This window comes from Serinus canaria, chromosome 2 (genome assembly GCF_022539315.1).
Source record: "Serinus canaria isolate serCan28SL12 chromosome 2, serCan2020, whole genome shotgun sequence".
Taxonomy (NCBI): Eukaryota; Metazoa; Chordata; class Aves; order Passeriformes; family Fringillidae; genus Serinus; species Serinus canaria.
The window spans coordinates 118,941,157-118,963,471 of NC_066315.1; the positions used below are offsets into that span (position 1 = coordinate 118,941,157).

The window sequence follows — 22,315 nt, forward strand, 5'->3', positions numbered from 1 at the left end:
ATCACACCTGTGCTTTGTACCCTGCAGCTGTTTTAAACATGCATAAAAATTTCATGTTGAGTAACAACAGCTCAGCTGGGGCAGATTCCTGCAAGCATCTGTAGTTTTAGCAGAGGAGAACAATTTTAATCACCTGTCCGTGGCCACATGCAGTCTCCTCATGCATCATTGCACATAAAGGATTTTTTTTAAAGTACATTGTACTACAGTTTTTAAATATAGCCAAAAATACTGTACTTTTTGTATAAATCTTTGGGATATATACATGGGTGTACAAATAAATGAATCAATATATATATAAGCAAACATATGAATATAATCACATACATACACATTTGTATTTCCAGAAATATCTATTGACTTTTGCTCAACAGGTCTAATGAACTAAAGTCTAAATTTGAAAATGATTACACACATACAGAAACAAACCAGGGCAAAGTGGTACTTTTTTTTTTTTTTTTTTTTTTTTTTACTTTGAGGAAGTAAATTGTTAAATGATTTTATTGAAGAGAAATTTATAATCTATTAAACTTAGTATTTATTATTAACAGGGACTTCTATACAAAATTTTTAGAATACAATTTTATAATACAAACATAAGAAGGACAGATAGCAAATCATTAACTGTGTCACATGGTTTCCATATGATTTGAGTTTCACTTTGTGTTATATCAGCAAGCCCTTCAATTTCCTTGGATTGCAAGTTTTGTAAATGTATGGATGGGAAAGACATGAATGTGGAAATCTACAGTTTTTGAAGGGAAAAAGACCTCTATCCATGGCCAGTATTAAGGTAACTGCATTTTAAAATAGAACTTTTAAATGTGTAGTGAGACCTGAAGCCTTTCTAATCCAATTTTATTGTTTCTTTTTTATCACAAAAAGTTTTCTGTATCACAAATTGATTCAGTATGTTAGTTTTTAGAGGGGGCTTATATTTATACTGACTGACAGTTTTACTCTTCCTGACCCTGTCATGTTAGATATCACGTGTTTAATAAGACTAGGGGCAATTTAATTCTGATTGATACAAGACACTCTCTCCTGTGGCACTTATTTGAACCCCACCTGGTAGTGAGACCATGGTGCTCTTTGGAGTACTATCATGCATAAAATGTAGGGCTATTAAAAGCTGGGATCTTCAACAGTGATTTCATGTGCACCTGTGAGCAGGTGTTGGTGCTTGGATTTGGAATTAAGAAAATGAACATTTGTGGTTACAGATTTGTGAGTCTTGGGTAGAATTATTTTAGGTTGCCATGAACAAAATATAAACCTTGTGTCTTCCCAGCTGCTCCAAGGCTCTTTCAGGACTGGAGTCTTTGTTCAAAATAATTGTGAGACAGTGAGTAAGCTGACATGCTTGATAATGTGTGGCTCTTCATTTATCTCAGCTAACCTGATGGCTTCAAACAGCACCAAGATGTCCAGACAGGTCTGCAGACTGCTGACATGACAGTAGTTTGTACAGCAGGCTTGTCAGGAGTAGAAATCCCCTCCTCACAGCTTCTCTTCATGCTGTTATTTCAGAGGAGTCTGCCTGTAAAACTTCCTTTCTCATATTCCTCTTTTGAAGTGCTTATATAAAAAAGGATAGGGAGGCTGTAAAGAGGGAGGAATCCTGTTACCTTTTTTACTCATTTCAGGTGGAAAAGCAGAGGCTACCCCTTGCCACTTGAATACTGTCTGGTACAGTATTAGTCATTAAATGTGAACCTTGGTATCTTGCCTGATTTGTCATAAACTGTCTCCTAAAGAACTTTCTGTTCTGAATCCAGGTATTGACTAACCTGTTACTGTTGTGCTTCCTGTTGTGGTCAAACAGTGAACTTCCTTGTTTTGTTTTGTGTAATGTTTGGTTTTGGTTTTAATCTGTTCTACAAACCATAGATACAGCTTGTCAAAGGTGGTACTCAAGTTGCAGAATGACATGTTGCCATTCATAGAGTAAAAACTGCTTCCTTTGGAATTTTATTGAATGAACCCTAGTAATAAACTCTTAAGTCAGTTCATACACAAATTTTCAGATGTAAGAAATTCAGAGTCACAAGCCATTTGGGGTTGGAAGGGACCTTTGAAGATGTCTAAACCAAACCCCCTGCTAAACCAGGTGCCCCTGTAACAGGTTGCACAGGATTGCATCCAGGCAGGTTTTGAGTACCTCCAGAGAAGGAGACTTCACAACTGGGCAGCCTTTTCCAGTGCTCTGTCACCCTCAAAGTGAAGTTTTTTCTTATATTCAGATGGAGCTCCCTGTGTTTAGGTTTGTTCCCATTGCCCATTGTTCCGTTGCTGGGCATCACTGCAAAGAGTCTGGCCCCATCTTCTTGAACCCTGGCCTTAAGCTTTTGTGTTCATTGATAAGATCCCCACTCAGTAATCTCTTCTCCAGCTTGAACAGAACCAGCTCACTCAGCCTGTCCTTATGAGAGAGATGTTCCAGTCTCCCAAATATCTTTGTAACCCTCTGCTGGACCTTCTCCAGTAATTCCTTGTCTTTATTGAACTGGGGATCTCAGAACTGGACACAGTGCCCTGGATGCAGCCTCACCAGGGCAGAGTAGAGGGAGAGAATAGCCACCCTTGACCTGCTGGGCACACTGGTCATAGTGCACTCCACAATGCCATTTGCCTTCTTGGCCACACAGAGACATTGCTGGCTCATGGTTAACTTGTCTTTTTGTGTTTGTAAACACAAAGTTCAATTTATGATGGGCCTTATACTGAAGTCCACTTCCCAGAATCTAACTGTGAATTGGATATAAATTGCATTAGTGATTTGGAGGAGATTAGTGGTATTTTATTGTAGAGAATCGGAAAGAACAGCTAAAGGATTCCAGCTATCCCAGCTGCAGGATCGCCTGAGCTTTCCAACCTCTTCTGGGCCAGGACATGAAACCTAAGTAGGAGATAGAATGAGAGGCTAGAAATAGCTAAGGCCTAGATCCAAGAAAGTAATCCATACACTCATCACCTTTTCAGGCTGTTATGTTCCTACTTGTCTTCATTAGGAAATTTAGAACTTAAGTTCTCTTTTTTGGGTTTGTACCTAGGTCACAGTGAAGATGAGCCCAGTCAACCCAAGCAAAGAACAGTCATTATCTTTGTTTATGGGTTATTAACCAATTATCTCATTTCATTCCTCTGTGGCAGTGCGCCTGAATTCACAAAATCCAAAGGGACCTGCCTCCACATGCCCTTTTCCTGCTCCAAGTTCCCTGGTGCAGCTGTTCCCCATGTATTGTCTTCAGCTGTTTGGCACTGGCACCAGCCCAGCCTTGGCATGTCCTGCATCCCATCCTTTGCATTTGCTGCCAGCAGCTTTTTCCTAAGATATGTAAATGAAGTAAAGGGACTTTGTAATTTTAAATTTATAGCTTTGCAGAGGTGAATGAGAAAAAGAATGTACTGCCTTATAGCTTTTCTGTTTCACCTGCCAAATACCACAGATCTACAGAGGAAAGACATGTGAGGGCTACCCAAGAGGTCACAAGAACCCTTGCAGTGTTGGGCAATGTAAAATGTAGCTCTGACTACAAATTAATTAGATTTGTACTGAGCTATGTGGTTAAATCATCTATGTGTAGCCACATAGAAGACATTTCTCAGAGAGGTATACACTGGTCCAGGTCTGGCTCCTTACAAGTGTTTTTAACAGGAGAGCTGCAATCTTATTTAGCACTTTCCTACTGCATGTAGAAAACCAAGCTGGAGTGATAAAAACACTGGACATATGCACACAAATGCAGTGACACAGTTGGAAGCTGCCAAATGATGTTTGTTCTGATACCATGGTGTGTGCTCAAGACAAAAGTTTTCTCAACATTTTGTGCTGTGCACAGAAAAGGAGAAGAGTTCAGAAATTTAGAAAGTTTTGGCTAGGAATCAATTTTTTTCCATAAGCTGCTTTTAAACACTTCTTTCTTAGTGTTTTGCAACTCCTAGGAATTATCTCAACAGCTGTTTGAGTGGAGTGTCCCTGTTTGGGACAATGGGTGACCTCAGCAGATTCAGAAATGGAGCTATCTTGGGATGATTGTTCACCAGTATCTCAGAACTTGCCTATTCAAATGGTCATGAGAATTGCTGTAGGATATTTTACATGATGAGGATATTGTTATTGCTAATCTTCCTTTTTTTCTTCTTTTTAGGAATCAGTAATGAAGAACGACTCCATCACTTAAAAGGACAATTTACATTTATCTTTTCCAGAATAGATGTGTATTTTAGAAGTTAATTTAATATTTAAATCAAGAGCATGGAAAAATGCAAGTCTCTTTGCCATAATAAAAATGGATAACCCAACTTTCCTTTGTATGAAGCAATATGAGAAGATGGCTTTGTCAGGAAAAAGACTCCATTGTAGGAAAATATTTAGATTCCTTTACATTAAGTGAGGAGAGAATGGCAGCAGTGACAGTTTCACACACAATGAAATTTACTAAGCAGAATTTCTTTTTTTTAGTTGGTGGAATGATAATTTATGTAGTTGATATTGTAGTGGACTTCTGGGTAGCTAGTAGATATTTCTGTCAAGGACAATATTCCTGGAGTATATGGATTATGTGTTTTAGAGGTCTTTCATCAACAATAACTCAGCTATTTAGTTATGAGTGGTTTAAAAATGACTGGGAAGGTACTGATACTGGGAAGCTGAAACTGGTTTTTCTAGCTCATCTCTTGCATTGTGGAATTTTTATAAGGTAAGCACATTTAAACATTTATTTTAAACTGATAAGTCATGGTGCTTTAGGACAGTTATTAAGAAGTGCTTAGTATGGCTTCAGGGACAAGAGCAATTCTGGCCTTAACTACTGCTCCATGAGAACAAATGTCTTTTTGTGGTAAATTTTGTCAGGTTTTGATGGATATGAAGTTCTTCTTCCATGTACCTGGAAGTAATGATTTTTATCATTCACAACCCTACTCTGTTTGATTAATCAGCCATTTGATGAGGCATACACAATAAAAATTATTGCTTTGAAAAGTACTACTGCACATAAGTGATAAAAACGAGTTTTCAAAGTGATGTTATGCACAGTAAGCATCTGAGACAGCTGAAGAAGTAATGTTTCAACCTGAGTGTCTAACCATATGTAGAAAACTCACCAAGATTCAGAAGAGAAATGAATAGCTGAATAGTTAGTAAGGATATTTGCAGCAGTATTCCCTCAGGGATTGACTTAATGGGTGATAGAAAAGTTGTTTGCTTAGTGGATTAACTTGACTCTAAAGCAATCTGCAAAACTCTTGGATTTACCTGAACTCATACCCTTTCCAATTAATATCTTCTACCAAGAATTTCTGTAATTCTGAATCTTCTTTCCCAGAATTAGCTCCATATTCTCGGAGTGGCTTATTATCTAGTAAACATTATTTTGTCCTTTGACAGTGTTGTCAACTTGGACACTTGTTCTTTATTGCACAAATTATATTTTCTCCAGTGCTGCTACTTATGCTTGGAAAATTTCCAAGATGTTTTGTATAAGTTACAAAGTTCTTTCAGCCACTCCTCACAATTTAGCAGCGTGGTAATGCATGCTGTAAAGTGTAAGCTGGTAACAGCAAGCTGGCATTTGGGCTTGTACCTTTGTGATTAACTATTACATACTTTTATTATATGTATTTTCCTTAGGTGTATCAAGGTACAACTTCCTCCTGTCCTCCCTCTTAGTCATCTAATTGATGTAGTTAATTTAGACAATGAGTCTCTCAGGTTTATCTGTGCAGTAAATGGATAAAAATAGATTCTGTCAAGTCAGGTCATACTTGTTAAGGTGAGATTCTCCAGAAGGTCATTTAGGGCAGAAATCCATATTCTTCATGCAAAGAAGAAAATGAGGGCCTAGCCATTAAATAAGATTTGGTCAGTGAACTCTGGAGGCTTGAAATTATAACATGTAAATAAACCTTATCAAATTATCTTTTTTAATTTTTTCCTTTCTTTCTTTCCTTCTTCCTCCTTTCATCTGCTTTTACACCTCCTGCTATATCTTTGAGTTTAGATTCCTAGAATGGTTTGGGTTGAAAGGGACCTTAAAAATCAACTCATTCCAACCCCCTGCCATGAGCAGAGATACCTTCCACTTGACCAGGTTGATCAAAGCCCCATCCAACATGGCCTTGAGCACCTCCAGGGATGGGGTATCCACTGCTTTTCTGGGAAACCTGTGCATCCCCACCCTAACAGGAAAGAGTTTCATCCTGATAGCTTGTCTTAGCCCACTGTCTTTCAGTTTGAAGCCATTCCTTCTTGTATCACTCCATGCTCTTGTACAAAGTCCTTCTTCTGCTTTCTTTTAGGCTCATTTTAGGTACTGGAATTGGTGGCTTACAAACTAGTACCCTTTGGGAACTGGAGGCTTATACAGTGCACAGAACAATGGGAATCAGTTTGGTTTTGCTAACACACTTTCAATGCTAAGTAATAAATACGTAAATCATATTGCTATATATATAGATGTACATACATACAAACAATATATATAAAATCAGAGGAAAACAAAATTAAAAATATTTCTTTTCTAAGAAGGCTTTAGTTTCTTTTGTTGAAAAGAGTGCATACCTGCAATTATATTTCATATAGTATGCTCTGCAAGGAGACAAAATTAAGTTTAAAATGTACATTTTAACTATGCTGACTAAAACGATATTCAGCCTGACCCATTTAAATGGCCCCCACAGATCTTTGTAGAATTGATAACAGTAGTGACATAACAACATTAAGACAGTAACACTGCCATGGAATGTGGGCAAAGGGCACATTTCCTTAGGGCACCATAGAGTTCTGGTGAGAATTCTGGAGCTGTCTGATGTGTAGCAGTGTGCTTCATCAGCCTAGGATACACCTGTGGGAGACTAAACATTAGAAATTCATAACTTTTGCTGTCAGAATAGGTCACATAGGCAGCATCTGCTGTTGTGCTTCTTGATGCCTAAAGGTAGCTCAGAATGCCCTTCAACTTTGAATAGAGGCAGAAGAAAAAGAAAGATTGTTTTGCATCTTTGTAAAAATTAATTCTAGATCCATGAGACATCAGAGTAAATGTGAGTGCTTTGCTGAACCTGGAGTTATTTCATTGCAGATTTCTAAAAGGCAGTGAGATGGGCTGCAGGGTGGGCCCTGTTCTGAAGGAGTACCAGCTGGCAGCAGTGAGCCCACCTGCGGGAGATGCACTCTGGAAAAGGAACACTTCTGCTTAGTGATAGAGCTCTGGGAGGAGGGGAGTAGGCTGAGGAGTATCAGGGAGAGAGACACACATGCAGACTGCTAGAATGACACTCTGCCTTCCTGAGACTGCCCCACAGGCAGGCAGGCAGGCAGGCAGGATGCCTGAGATGGATGATTCCCTATTCACTTTTCACCTGGCTGAGCACAGTGACTTAAGGCTAGGGGGCAATGGCAACAAGTTCCTGCCCAGTGCAGCAGGGGTGTCTCCCCTGTGACTACCCCCCTTCACAGGAGCCATGGCATAAGAGGTATGAGGCTCTGCAAGTGGAACTGAACAATGTTGAGTCAACTGGCTTGGAGATGTCAGTGAGGTTAAGTTACCCAACACCTTGTGTCAAACTCTTACTGCTCTCTACAAATGAAAGCAGGCTGTTGTCAGCTGGAGGTCAGTCTCTTCTTTTAAAGAACAAGTGACAGGATAAGACGAAATGGCCCCAGCTTTCACTGGGAAAGTTTGGATTGGATATTAGGAACATTTTCTTCACATGTTTTGAAACAGGTGCCCAAGGAAGTGGGTGAGTCTCCATCTCTGGAGATATTTAAAAGACAGGTAGATGTGGCACTTAGGGACATGGTTGATTGGTGGACTTGATAGTGCTAGAGCAGTAGTTGTTCTCCATGATATTAAAGATCTTTTCCAAACTAAATGATTCTGTGATTCTGTGTTTGATCACAATTTCTTGATATAAATTTACTGACCTAAGTATTGACTTAGTTGCATTAATTTCATGGGTTTAATCTGAGTATTTTGATACTTAGAAGGTGAAATTTAACATGCAGCAGAGAGTAATCTTCCTTTGATGAGGATTTGTACAATGCTGAAGACTGCGACTGCATGACAAGAATTTTGACAGGAAAATCATTATGGCCAGGCCACTCACACCCTGCCTGTATGAATTTCTAAATGGCACCTGAACATTTATCAGTATAGTTTGATGAGATAGGATGTGTAGTATAATGCTGGGAATGTCTCACAAAGTCAGTGGAAATTGGAGGGAAAGCATGTGATATGGAAACATTGGCAAGGCCACTTGCTTGTCACTTGTGAAGGCTGTGAAGCAACAAAACAAAACAGCTGTCACCCCTGTGAATTCCCAGCCAGAGAAAAAGCCTTCCGAATTTTACAGGATCAAACTTCATCATTTGTGAAATGATGATGAATATCTAGGAACATCTCAAAAACAGAAAACAGTGGAGCTGTGTTTCCATGAGTGTTTATAACAAGTAGGAGCCCTGTCATCTGTGTTCTCTACAAAGCAACACTACTAAGGCACAAACCCTTTTTTCCCCTTCTCTCAAAGTAAATGATATTTAGAAACACTGTTAATGCATTACCATTGTCTTTACCGTATGACAATTCCAGTTGTAAAGAAATTGAAGATTTTTTATTCTGTTGGCTTCCAAGTAGCTTATATACCTTGAAATAATGAAAAACATATTCTCTTTGATGAATTTATAGGGAGAAAAAGTAAATGGTAAACTTGCAGTTGTCTGTATTAGATATAACCATTTCACATTCCATTTAGGATGTACCCCTATCTAAAATACATAACCAATCCAATATTTTTATTAATGTATTTTTATTACAGTTGTAGTACCTTTTAAAAAGACTTTTTGCTTCAATGAATATTGAAGTACAGAACTTCTATAGCAATAGATATATTATAGGAAAATAGATTAGGGGAGTATAGCTATAATAGTTTCAGAGCAGGCACAGGGTTTAACTGAGCTGTGGGCATGAAAATAGAGAAAATTTAAACCTGACCTATCCTTTAGTATGTACTGAACTTTGCCTTAGGCTAGGAAAGTACTTCAACACTAGGTCTAAAAGTTGTCTATGAGCCCTTCCTAAAAGATCATATTACATGCCAAAGGGACAGATGAGAATGACAGTATAAGTACAAAATACTCTTAAAATATGAAAATTTGTTGCAGCGAACTTACAATAAGTGATATAAAAATATGAAAAGTTGTTGCAGTGAACTTACAATAAGTGATATAAGCATGTGGAGCTCAGAGAAGGCCACCCTGCTTAATACATAATCAAAGAGCAGTAGATGTATTTGGAGTTTACTAGGAAAAAAAATAATGTATTCTATAAAGTGTTCAAAGTCAGAAGTGGACTAACCAAAACCGCTACAACTAGTGACAAATACAGAGGATACCATCTTATAACAATATAAACATAATATACAGTGCTCAGAAGGAATGTGCTTTGAAAACTGACAAGTGATTTCAGGTATGCATCCAGCTGAAATATTCATTTTAGGACATTTCTTGCATTGCATATCACCTGCCATCTCGGCTGTGACCTCTGCAGCTTGACATTTGTGTGGCTGGTTTCCACTTCTTGGTGCTTGGACAAACACAGGGTCTGGTGGGTGAGTCCATGGACAACTAGCAGATCAGTCTACCCAATTGTTTTTTCTTGAAAACAAATTGCAAACTTTCCAGATTTTTACATGTCAGATGCAAGAACTAGATGATTTGGAATACTAATTAGAAAAAAGATGCCTTGCAAAACAGTTCAGTTCATTGCTTATGAGTGATTACTCAGGGAGCAATAAGATGAATACACAAAACCATAAAAATAAAAATTAGTTTCCTTTGGGAGTAAATAATGGGTCCAGAACCAGCTCATGGACTGAATGGCAGGGATGCAGTCTATGAAACTCTGCAAGAAGAAAAGGAAAGGCTCTTGAGTAGTAAGAAAGCTGTTCCACACCTACTCCTATTGTTGCAATTCTCACTTGTATGGTCAATGTGCCTTAACATACCAGGGAATAAGTCATGGATCCTCTAGCATGCTCTTAATCTAGGAACTGACAATCCTGGCTGTCTTGCTTGTGGTTGTGGAAGAGAGCCCTACACTGCCTTCCCTGTGGTCAAAGGATTTGGTCTTTAAAGGTGGTGAAAATGTTAAACTTTTAACCTCTGAAGGAGCCCGGGATTCTTCCTAGCTCCCTCAGTAAGGAGACGAGTCCTGTGCTCCAGTGTTACATTGGGAAGAGACGATCCTGTGAGATCTGGCTGGCTGATGATCTGCTGCCCTCTGTTGGGTTTCATCAGGCCCCTGGTGGGTGTGATCCTGTGGATGGCCAGGGAATTAGAAAGCTGCACTTCAGCATGAATCTTGAAGTTATCTCAGATGCTGTCCTAGGGAATGTAAATAGGAGGCAAGTTAAGGCATGGGACCTTGCCTTTCTCAGCTTGTGTATTAGCAGTCTTGTACAACTGTCTAAGATAACCAAGTGCTGGCCTGTGGTTTTCTGCTTAGTTTCTCAAGAAAATAGATCCAAATGAATGATGAAACTGTCATAATTTATTTACTGAATTAGTTTCTCTTTTGATGAGGAAAGACTCTACTAGTTCTTTGCAAGGCTAGAAAAATTGGCTGAATAACAGTGAGTTTTCTTCAAAAGGGCCTACGTCGGCTGTCCTTGCCTGCTGGTTATTGTCAAAATGTGTTCATTGGAAAAGAATCTTAGAAGCTGAAAACATCTGGGACCTAAATAGACAGAAATAGGTTTGGAAGTGATGTCTGAAGGCTGCTATGATAAAAATCCTGTTTATGGACAAACACATGGATTTATATTCCTATAAAGCCAAGAACTTAGTATAAATGAAATTCTAACAGTTGATTCCAAGAATCATTATTAGTCTAGATCTATTTATTACAGAAAAAGAAAGAATTATTCTGTGCATAAAAAATCTTCAGTAGTAATAATAATGATAATAATAATAATACAGTTAAAATTGTTACACCCATATTTTTTCATCCCTATCCCCTTTTTCAAGCCATCCCTTATCATCCTGTGCATGTGCTTTTCTACACTGTATCTTATCTCTCCACATTTCAGGATCTCTGCTATCATAGCAAGACTAGATTTTTCTGTCCTACATCATCATGTATGTAACAAATATCTCATTTAATAGGGCATCAACAGGCAGTGTATCTGCCTGTTACTGTTACCTATATAAAACTATGACTATGACACCAAGATGAAAAAAAAAGGTAAAACTTATATTTCAGTATTTTCCGAAATAGAAGCCTTCCTGATTATTTAGAAAGTAACAATGTAGAAGGTTTTCTTAAAAGTCTGTTTTATGTTTGCAGTTCATCAGGTATTATTCTTGGGGCTTTGGATCTATATTCTACTTACATAGATATGGAAGTTCACAGCTGGATATTCATTAATATCCTGAAAAGGATACAAAGAAAGTGAATGAGTATCTCCAAGAGAGACTGAGCAGAGATGCCAAGTGATTTTTCAGAAAGGCAGTAATTTAAAGAACCTAACAAAATTGAGCTTGTATTCTTTATTTAGAAAAGTCTCATTCTGTTTTATTAGTTTTCTTATTGCATGGTATTGCTGGGCTTAAATGATTCTCTGATATCCATGATACCAGACAGACATCAGACAAAATTTTATCTGAGAAGAAGATGGAAAAAGTTGTAAGGCTGTATAATTTTGTTGAGTTGGTCTTCTAAAAAGTGCTGTCTAATCAAGGGTCGTTTTTAAAATAGGTATTGGTTTGCTTTGAAATACGGCTGTCAAGCTGCATTTAAACAAACAAGTGGCAGAGGTGCATCAGAAGAAGACCCTTCCAACTTCATTCAAAAACAAGCTATTGATGCAGTGACTGATATTAACATGCTCAGGGTGTTCAAGACTTTTCTTGAGACCACACCACAACTTTTTCTTCAGATTTACATCCTCATGGAACATGGCAAAACTCATTTCTATCAATGTAAGTCTGTCTTTTTCCTTCTGTTGCAAGTTGAGTATCTTACCTAAAAATATAACTCATGACTGGATAACATTTTAAGCAAATCTTGGTAAACATATGTTCCACTGTATTACTCTGCATTTAATTAGAATTTCTGTCTATTAGATAGTCCTTTCTGCTAAATCAATGAGAAGAAAGATGTCACTATGAAAATGAAAAGTCATATATAAATACTGTGCATCATAAATATAAAAGTCATAATATCTAATAAAACCATAATGATGCATTTCTTGAAAATAAGGTCTTGAATGCAATTAGCATGTTATTTGCAGAGCAGTTTGATATGTGTGGTTTTGATTACAGATTCTTTTAAAACTGCTACCTAGGCACTTGGAAGTCAGTAATGTAATTAAAGCAGCCCTACAAGCTGTGAATACCATCACCCATATTACAGGTGAGGGACAGAGTCAAAACTAAATCTGAGGATATGTCAGTATTGTAGAATGCAACATGGTGAAGAGATACTGGTTCAACTCTCAAAAGCAAGACAGCAGCTGTACCATTTCCAGCTCTAAAATTAGCAGAATTATTGGCAAGACATTGACTTATTCAGGGTTGGAATTTATCTAACCAAATGGGGACACCTGCTTTGATGTCTAGAGTTCCTTCAAAGTCCATGGAGTCAAAATTTATAGATTCAAAATTCATGGAAAAGGATCAGGCAAATCTTATCTTGGATATGACCATGTGAAGGATCAGCTCCTAGTTATAGATTTCTACATTTTAGACATGGCAGACTCACATATATTAGTTGCTGAAACTTAAATTTTTATGGTCTATTTGCAATACTTTGGGAATTTCTAAGTCACCTGTGCATGGAGATGGCACATTTGACATGCAACTTAGAAAAGGCCATTAAGCACCAGGGGATGGGCAGGATAACACAAGCATACCAAACAGCATCAGATGCCTAGATTTAAGTAACTAAAGTTGTTAGCATTCAGGAACACATAATCATGGAAAATTATGATTATGATTATGTGCAGGTGCTTTTATTGAAGAGGTCTGGGTGTCAGGGGGACAAACCCAAATCTGACTCCGACATGGATTCGGGATGAACATGTTTTTATATTCTACTGTTATATAACTTTGATGTTAATTATTAAATTTACATTGTTCTATTGTATACATAGATTTCAGCCAAGCATAGCCTCCTTAGATTAGGAACATACAGTTTCTCATGATCCTTCTTATGATTATACAATAATTATTTTTAATTACTAAACAATCGTCACATCTAACAATTATATCATTTATCATACCACTTATGTAGGTACAACGCAAAGCTTAACCTTTTAGGTTCTATCTTAACATTTTCCCAGGGCCCCACTATCAAAGTGAGCCTTAAAATTAGGGTGACTTGCTTTGGAGCAGAGAGTAAATATGAAACTGTGTTAAAGAAAGTGTTAGCAAAGCACGACATTTTCTAAAACTTCATTCAGCAATCATAGTGTAAAATAGTGTCTCTTTTTCTCTGACGTAACATTTCTCCTTGTGCTCTGTTTAGATGCTGCCATGATGATGTCTTTTTGTGGTATCTCCTTATCAATGGTTGATTATCAGATATCACTACGAAAATCTCTGCCTGACAAAGAAGAATTTCATGTGCTTTCCAAGTTCGTGTATCTCTTCTATAAATTGCTTACCATCACTTCTTGGATACTCAGTATTTCATTGATCACTCTACTCAGTGTCAGAATTTCTGTAATTCTGTTGATATTTCTTTGGATCTGTGGCTTCACTTGGACTTTGAAACAGCATACAACATTTTGCAGGTCTAAGAAGATGGAATATCTGTACAGAACTGTAGTTGGAATCATTCTAATTTTTTCATTTTTTAACATTAAGGGGAGAAGAACAAAAGATTGCATTTCTATTTATTATGCTACTCACACTGTAGTGACTCTAGGTATTTTGTTTGTATACATGTTCTGGAAACCTTCCATTATCAAAGAAATATATTTTACAATTGTAAGCATATTAACTATTTTGAGTCTGGTGTTAGGTATTATTTTTCTTGTTGTTTATTACAGCCATTTTCATCCCACTACTTATTGCAGACCTCAGCCATATTCAGATGAAATTGATGGAGTGGCAGGGCAAAAAGTTAGAGTGAAAATTGGTAGATTTCAGAATTTCTTAATGCAATGAACAGTACAGGTTTTTGTTGTTGTTGTTGTTGTTTTGCTTATTGGGGTTTTTTTGGTTCCTTTTTTTTTGTTTTTGGTTTTTTTTTTTTTTTTGTGGCCTTAATAGCAAATTCGTGCTGGACAGTGTGTTCCTCTGTCATTGTTACTTATGTATCATCACTGAGGAGTACATAGCAGACCAGAGTTGTTGGCTTTGAATAACTATTTGTTTTCCACAATACAAAGACTCTGTAACATGAACATTTATGTGCTGGTGAAAGTTAGTTTGTCAAAGAAACGATTCAATCTAATCATCCAACACAATTCACAGTTTTACTTTTTTAGCAATGCAAATGTAACATAGGAAAAGCTAAGAGTTAATTAAATGAAATGTAGCATTAAACACACATTCTCTTAACTTATGTTGATTCTGTTAAAAATGAGGCTCTTTTTCTTTTCTTTTTTTAAAATTTTTCTTGCTGGAAGGAAAGAAGAGTGCATTTAAAATAACTGAGGGCAGTGATCAGTCCTGCTTCTCCCCATTACTGTAAAAGCTGCAATTCTTCATGTTACACACTGTACTGCCTTCTCCCTGAAGAAGAATAGCTTTGATTTATGGCTCAATCACTGTCTTGCCACAAGGAAAGAAATTCGGGGAGGTGTTTTCAAGCATTTTATCATCTAGGTGTTTTAATGACTTCTTTGTTGGCTTTGTTCTGCTAATCTTTCACACAATCTTCTGTATTTAGGGGTGATGCCAGCTTGTTCTGGGTTATAATAGCAGCCTGAATGATTTATAGATGGCAAAAGGAGTCTTGCATACAAATGAAGAACCATCTTCCATGAAGCTTTCTTCTCCTTTGGGCTCTAAGATGTAACACTTTAAATGCTGATTTCCACTAAAATATGAGGCTATGCAGAGCAGGCAGTGGTGCAGCATCTTCTGTCTATCACTGGAGAAAAGAGCAGCAACTGTTCTGATGATTTGCACTCGCAGGGGCTGGCAAAAGATAAAAATAGCATGTCTATCAAGAATTTTTGGCAGAAAGCAGAGTGAAACCAGACATTTCAGCTCTGTGTTCAAATGCTAAATCAACAACAATGAAATAAGGTTGATAGCCACAGTTTGTTCAGAAAAAAAATCTAAGGGGGAGTATTTCAGAGCTGCTGTGTTTTAAATCTGTATTATGAAAACCTGGGGTTCTTTCTCTCCCCTCCTTTCTCCTTCCATTAAGTCACATTTGAAGTTAGATTGGCCACAGGCAAAGGTATGGAACTAGGTTGGAGAAAAGAAGCTAGAGAGAAGAAAAACTGATAAACTTTATCAGGAACCAAATCTGTAAATATTCTTTATTGACAACAAACTTCTGCAAAACTCTGGGGGAAGGGCTGAAGCTTTGGTTGATAATTAGGGTTCTTTGGAGCTGTGTCTTGTCTTTTTTGTCAAGTTCATGGACTGCAGAATGCTTTTTTTCTTGTTACTCTTTCAGCCTAACCAGAGCTCAGAGAAAGTTTCTAAACTTGTTTCTTTCCTGTTCAATGTCCACACTTCTCTTTACCAGGCCAACCATGCAAATCTCCCTGATCCTATTCCAGGAAATTAATTTCTATGTGCATAGCTTGGACTGAACAGTCTGCCTTTCTGAGGCTGCACATGAGAAATTGGTGTAGTGAGGACTTCTAAAATCCCTCATTCCTGCTTGAGGATAGCAAAATGTGGTCCGCAAGTAAAGACAGAAAAGCACAATCTGTGAGAAAAAACAATACTAATTTACTTTTACTAAAGTTGGTATAAAAACCAGTACCTTCACTTCTTTTACTTTGGAAGAGAGATATCCTGATTTGCTAGCCCTGGAATATCTTCTTAGGTAAGGAGAAAAAGCCCAAGGCTTTCTTGCACCATGATTGTCCTAAGTTCTGTCTTTATTGCAGAATATTTATTACTGATGATGGTGTCCTTGGCAGCAAAGTGCATGCCTGCTTTCAGGCCGAATGTACTTTTATTTTGCTATGGAAAAATTAGAATCCAAAATAGTGAAGACAATCCCTATATGGCTTCCCACACTTTTACTGTTTGTCAGTCTAAAATCCTGAGAAGGGACTAGGGTAAGGGATGGTGGAAAATAGAGAATATTATCTCTGTCTTGCAGAAAGTGATGAAATGTTGTCTAGATATTTTTTAGAAGATGACATCAAACTTTACACATGATCTGAGAAGCAGATTTCTGGGAAAATATGAGATCCTAAGAAGTCCTGGTGAGGGCAATTCAGCCCTGGGGCCTCCAAGTTCTCTGCCTACTGCCCAAAATCTGGAGCCTGAGTTGCTACTGAGGAAAATTAATTTCTGGTATAACAAAATAATTTTTTTTTTCTCCATTCAATGAACTGACAAATTCCAAAGAGAAGTCTTTCATTGCCATCTCTCTGGCCAGCTCCTAACACTCATTTCTCTCAGGGGAGAAAAGGTGAATATTGTGCTGCCTTCTGTTGTTCTCCTTATGTCTCCTCACTCCCTCTTCTGCGCCCCTAAGAAGAATATTACACCGAAGTTGAGTTGGTAAGAAAGACATTTATTTAGGTGGCTATTTGTATCATTCTAATTCAAATGCACACCAAATCCAATTACTTCAATTTCAATCCTTATTTTAGGGTTCTAAGTCCTAGTTGATGTAAATTAAGCCATACCCTAAGCCTGGAAATGGTCCTTTGGGAAATAATTTAGATTATTTTCATAAATCTTAAAGATCTTCAGTGTTCTTCCACCAATACATCTCCATTTTGCCATCATCAGTCAGGGGACCTCAAGAGATGGGAATTCCTGGTGGTTTGCTCCCAATAATTTTTTTTCTAGAGGGGAATATTATGAGACTAAAAAATATCAACTTTAAACTCCTCCCTTTCTTCTTGACCTTTAGTTTAAGATTTTCACTGGATTCCCTTCATTTTCACAGCTATGAAAATGGCTTCTCATTCATCTGGTTGTTCTAACTCAGAATCGCTGTAGGAGGGAGGATAGGGAAGCACATGAATTGACTCCAGACACATTTCATATCACCAGTGACCACTTCAGACAAAACAAAAAAAGCCCCACTTCACCTGGGTGTAAAGTTCAAACAATAGACTTCATATATATCCTTTCTGCTTCCCAACTACCCTTAAAATTCAGCTGCCACTCAGTTCATGCATTGCGCTTGACCTTGTCATTTTAAGCTAATGGCAAATTGAAAACAAATGGGGTTTTTTTTTCCCTTTTTTTGTGTTAAGTATGCCCATTACATCTTACAAAAAGTATTTTAATAAGTTAAATAAAATTAATAAACAATTTCTTTCTGTTTTGACTACTGTCAGACCTGGGTAAGAAGAACAACATCCAAGAGAGTTGTTTTAATTATCCTACTAATACTCAATGTGCCATTTGATGGCATCGGTGAGCTCACCTGATGTACCACAGATAGCACTGATTTATTAAGCCATAATTGGGTTTCCAATAAACATTTGTCAAAATAATGTATTCATTCAAACCAAAGCCTTCTTTATTTATTCATATAAAAGAGCACTTAACTTTCAACAAAGAATTGCCTGCCATCAAAAACACTCCATAAACGAGGGAAATTTATGAAGATACAGTACCAGAGGGTGATGGTGGAAGACTAAAGTTCGCTTTAACCCTTCTAAGAGCTGAGTTCCATCTCTTGCTTGGTACTGGTACTGCACATATTTCTCACTAAAATCCTCAAGCCCAAACATTATGCTTTGTATATTTACACGTGAAAGTACCATCTCTTTTTTCTACCATTGAGTCTTACATCTCAAAGACTGTTTCAAAACTAACATCTCTTATTTATATTATACAGATCTAGAAGCATGCACACAGCTCAAAGCTCTTCAGGCTTACCTACATTCTGCCCACAGGTTTCACCATGTGTACATTCTTCCAAAAAAATGGAGGTTTGAGCGGTTAAACAACGTATCTGAACCTGAGGCAATACATGTACTTGTCATTCATTCCAACTGAAGAATTTTCCTGTTCTACCTCTTTGCACTCTTCTCTATTTCAATTAGCACTTTAGTATAATTTTACAGAATTTTTAGAAGCATAGCAAAGTAGATGGGCTGTAGAATTGATATTTGAATGGAGGGCAGCTAACCCTTTGGGTCCCCCTTCAACAAAAAATGTTCTTCTTTTACCTCCAGTTGGCTAACATGTAACAAATACAAATCACTGAAGGTTCCCACTATGCAAGTCTTATGTTTATTAGCTAAGTAAAATGTAGACCTTGGTGTGATAGGATAGGAGTGCTGATTCAAACTTAATGTAGCTTGCTAACACCTGTTGAAAATACAAACTGCATTAGCCTTCCTGTGACTGCATTTCAGTTTCCATATTTTTAGCATACTTTTCATTTCTGACAGTGAAACACAGATGTAAATAGCAGAATAGAGTGAGAAAGAATAGGAAGACTTCCAAGTGCATGCTTATGCCACAGAAATTCTTAGGCTAATCTCAATACAAATATGTCAATATCATTACCATTATCATTACTACTTGTGCCACTTTGTCAAGGTGAAAAGGATGACAATGCTTCGAAGAACACCTCTGTTTCAACTGGAATGCAACAAAAAGGTAGTGGTAAAGTTCTGTAATGCTTTGTCTTCTCAGCACTGATAAGTGATCTTAAGTCTCCCTGATTTAGCACAGGTATTTTTTAATGGGAGCCTAGAAAAGACACAGTTGAATATTTTGGTCCGTGGGCAGTAGGTAAACTGCTGAAAATAAAGTGCTAAATGTTACTGGATGCTTCCTGGCTGCTATGAGGAAGTAAATGACAAAGCTACACATTTGCAGGTCACTTGCAGAATGGTACAGAGAGGAAGTTCAGGGTCAAAATTGTTATGTGGTACTCTAGCTACTGATGAATGCATCCAATTGATTATTTCTTGTGTCCACAGGCTATAAGCCTATTTTTGTGTTGTAAATAAAGTTTGTATTTTTGTATCATAAATAAAGCTTTAATATTTTATAATGTCTTGACTTTTAATGAATCATGTTTCAGTGTACTGTAGAACAAATATTTCTGTGCAGAAGCATTGTCTTATCTATTCTTCGCTCTTTGGGCGTTTGGTTTCCAATGTAAGATCCAAGTTCAGCTCCTGCCTTCTTTAAAGCCTGGCTTCCTACGGAGATTTGTTTTCAGGAATAGAAAACACCTCCTCTTCAATGGCAAGTATTTATTCAACTAAATTTGTCTGGGTGTTCACATGAAAGTTTGAGGCACTTCAGAAAAATACCATTAGCTTTTTATAATTCTTCTGTGCTTATATTTGGGTTTTCCAAAAACTACATCTTATATGAAGATTTGCATCATTAGTGAACACTGAATTATTTAACTGAGAGAAGAAATGCATTTGTGTCATTGAAGTTATGCTGTGTGGAGATACAGAGCACTGCCATGATGGAGATTGCCTGCTGTTGACTGTTTTGTAAGCCACCAGGTCTTTGTCATACTGTTTAATTGGATGAAAAAGCAGTGTGAGAAGAGAGTATTTTTGTAATTTGGACTCTGAAAAACAGAAAATGTACATTGACACAGAAAGATTACATACTAAAGATCTCTTCCATCTGCTTCGGGCTGTATTTTGCTGGGCTATAGGCATTGGTAAACTTAGATTTTAAAGAATAAGTCTTAGTCACCTGTCAGTTGCTTTTGTCACCTCTCCAAAGCAGAAAACAGTACCTCACATAGTTCTGTGCTGCTTTGCCATGTGCACTAGTGTGTGGCAGAGTTATCTGAGTGGTATTGTAGGTTACTTGTAGGTTGGTATGTACCTCAAACTTAATAAATTAATTCAAGTTGTATGTTAGGTTTATAGGGTTCTCTACAATCAACGGAGAAAAAAGTCACACCCAAGGTGCTGCCATCCTGTCTGCTCTGCCACCTGTTTAGGATGTGGTAAATGTTCCTTTTCAGGTTCCCTTTCCTACTGACTACAGCAAGAATGTTGACAGGATGAAGTTTAGTTAGGTAAAACTTTGTTAACTTGGTTCCCAAGTTATGACCTTTGGTATAGTGTTATGTCTTAGGTATAGCTTTGGTGCAAATGGCTGATATGACCCTATTTTCTCACTTGAGAAGAAAAGAGGAAGCAATTTACTCTTGGTGAGTTCTCCCTGGGTTCTTGACCATGACTTTGACTACATGGTCTCAACTCATAGTCTGCAGAGCTGAATGGCAGTTACATAAACACAAGGAAAACAGGCTAGGACACAATATGGCCTAATTCCTTACAAACCTCTTCTTGAATGACACTACTGGAACTTGCATAAGCTAATGAGTGTGTGCTTTGGCAATCAGTTATAATAATCAACAGCATTTTAAAACCATAATATAAGCAAAGTTATATTTCAAGTTGAATGTCCATTTCTACTGTGATGTGTTAAACAGAGGATTTTCATAAAAGAAATATGCATGGGGGTTTCAAACAAGAATGACTATTATGTAGAAAAAATGAATATGAAATTATTATTAGTGATTTGACAACTATAATTATAATCAGACAGGGACAACAATAGCTATCAGTAACTAATTTATTCCTTTAAGAGAGAAATGAAACCATAAAAACCCTATTCTCTCAGCCAAAAAAATAATGTTTACATATATGTACTCAGAAGTATAATTAAAACAGCTGGGTGTGGCCTTCCTCAAACAAAAAGAAAAGCAAAACACAAACCCACAAGGTTTTTTTTTTTGTTTGGGTTTTTCTTGACAATGAGGGATTGCTCATAGGAGAATAGAAACTAATAACTTGCAGGCCTTGTTATGGGCAATGATTGTTTTTCCCTCACAAGAGTGGGCTGGACCTCTGAGGCTCAGCAGTCACCAAAGTACACATGTGAGGTGGGTGGCCCCGTGTGTGCTTTGTGGAAGGTACTCAGCTCAGCCACTTGGGAAGAAAGCAACTGAATCCCATTAAAATACTAGGTCTTCCAGTTTTTGTTTATCAATACAATTTTCAAATGGGTGAGTGTCAAAGCTATGATAAATCTGCTGCTTAGAAAAGTCCCGACAATATTGTGTTGGTGGTATCTTATGTGTGTGTCAGACAGCCATAAAACAAGCCAGACTTCTACGTGATTTAGGAGCTCCACGTGAATTTTTGTTTTAAAAAAGGGCTTTCTCAACAGTAGATTGGAGAGACTCTGTAGTTACTGATACAGTTTGCTGTAGGCAATCTCAGAAAATTGATAAGTGTTGCCCAGGGGAATAAATTGATCCATTCAATATAGCACCATGCTAAAAAAAATTTAAAAAGCCTGTTTCATGAATTTTAGAAGACTGGATTCTCCTACTGCCTACTGAGAAGCAAGTTTTCAGCAAGTGTAATTCACCATTGCTTAATCCTCTGGCAATCAGAGCACAGCCTGTGAAGTCAACAGAGGACACTTGACTATACCTTGTCCCTCTCACTCCTTCATTCTCTGTGAAGGCTCACTTGGTGCTTTTCAGGAGTTATCTCTCCTGCTGCTGTTCATTGAGAAACAGGAAGTCTAGGTATGGGTAGGACAATATGGCAACAGGATTTTATGTACCTGAGGTGTAGGAGAGAGAGCAGAAGACTATGTCAGTTGTGTGTTGATCTCCCATTTCATCCACTTTACTGCTTCTGTGCACTTGTCTTCATTTTCCCAGGTCTTTTCCTGCCCCTTCACGTTTTTATATGATTTCTCCATCCTCTAATGCCTATGCCAAAGCCACTGCTGCACTTCTGCCCTGACACAATTTTGTTACTTACTTATTTCTTCTTTTTTTTCTATTCAGCTCTGTCACAATCATGGAACAGCTGAGGTTGGAATGGACCTCTGAAAATCATACAGTCCAACCCTCCTGCTGAAGCAGGGAAACCTGGAGGCACCTGGGTGGTTGTGAAAATTCCCTAAATGCAGTCATGTTACAGTTACAGCATTCAGCACTGTTCCTGGGTTGGAATTTTTGGGCTGTGAGAACTTGAAAAAACAAACACACCAAGAAAATCTCCCAGATGCTGAAGTAAGACTGTTACTCTTGAGCAGGCCACAGTACTTAGCATTTCCAGGTAAAACTGAGAAACAGAAAAGGAGCCCAATTGCCAGAAAGAGCTGTAGCTTTTACAAGGCTTTCAACACCTA

The 22,315-nt window shown here is 37.6% G+C and overlaps 1 protein-coding gene across 1 annotated transcript; it reads left to right on the plus strand.

Moving 5' to 3' along the window:
* Nucleotides 1–4,300: 4,300 nt before the first annotated feature.
* Nucleotides 4,301–14,254, plus strand: XKR9 (XK related 9). The gene is made up of 3 exons (XM_030234577.2): nucleotides 4,301–4,703; nucleotides 11,760–11,983; nucleotides 13,530–14,254. The coding sequence occupies exons 1-3, from the start codon at nucleotides 4,327–4,329 to the stop codon at nucleotides 14,171–14,173; spliced, it is 1,245 nt and encodes a 414-aa protein (XP_030090437.2). The 5' UTR covers nucleotides 4,301–4,326; the 3' UTR covers nucleotides 14,174–14,254.
* Nucleotides 14,255–22,315: the final 8,061 nt, after the last annotated feature.

What these genes read in the sequence shown, in the direction of transcription:
- XKR9 (XM_030234577.2), top strand. Translation starts at nt 4,327, where the DNA reads ATGAGAAGATGGCTTTGTCAGGAAAAAGACTCCATTGTAGGAAAATAT. An exon ending in CATTGTGGAATTTTTATAAG is followed by an intron (nt 4,704 to 11,759) that starts GTAAGCACATTT and finishes TTTTTAAAATAG; the next exon opens with GTATTGGTTTGCTTTGAAAT. An exon ending in CAAAACTCATTTCTATCAAT is followed by an intron (nt 11,984 to 13,529) that starts GTAAGTCTGTCT and finishes TGCTCTGTTTAG; the next exon opens with ATGCTGCCATGATGATGTCT.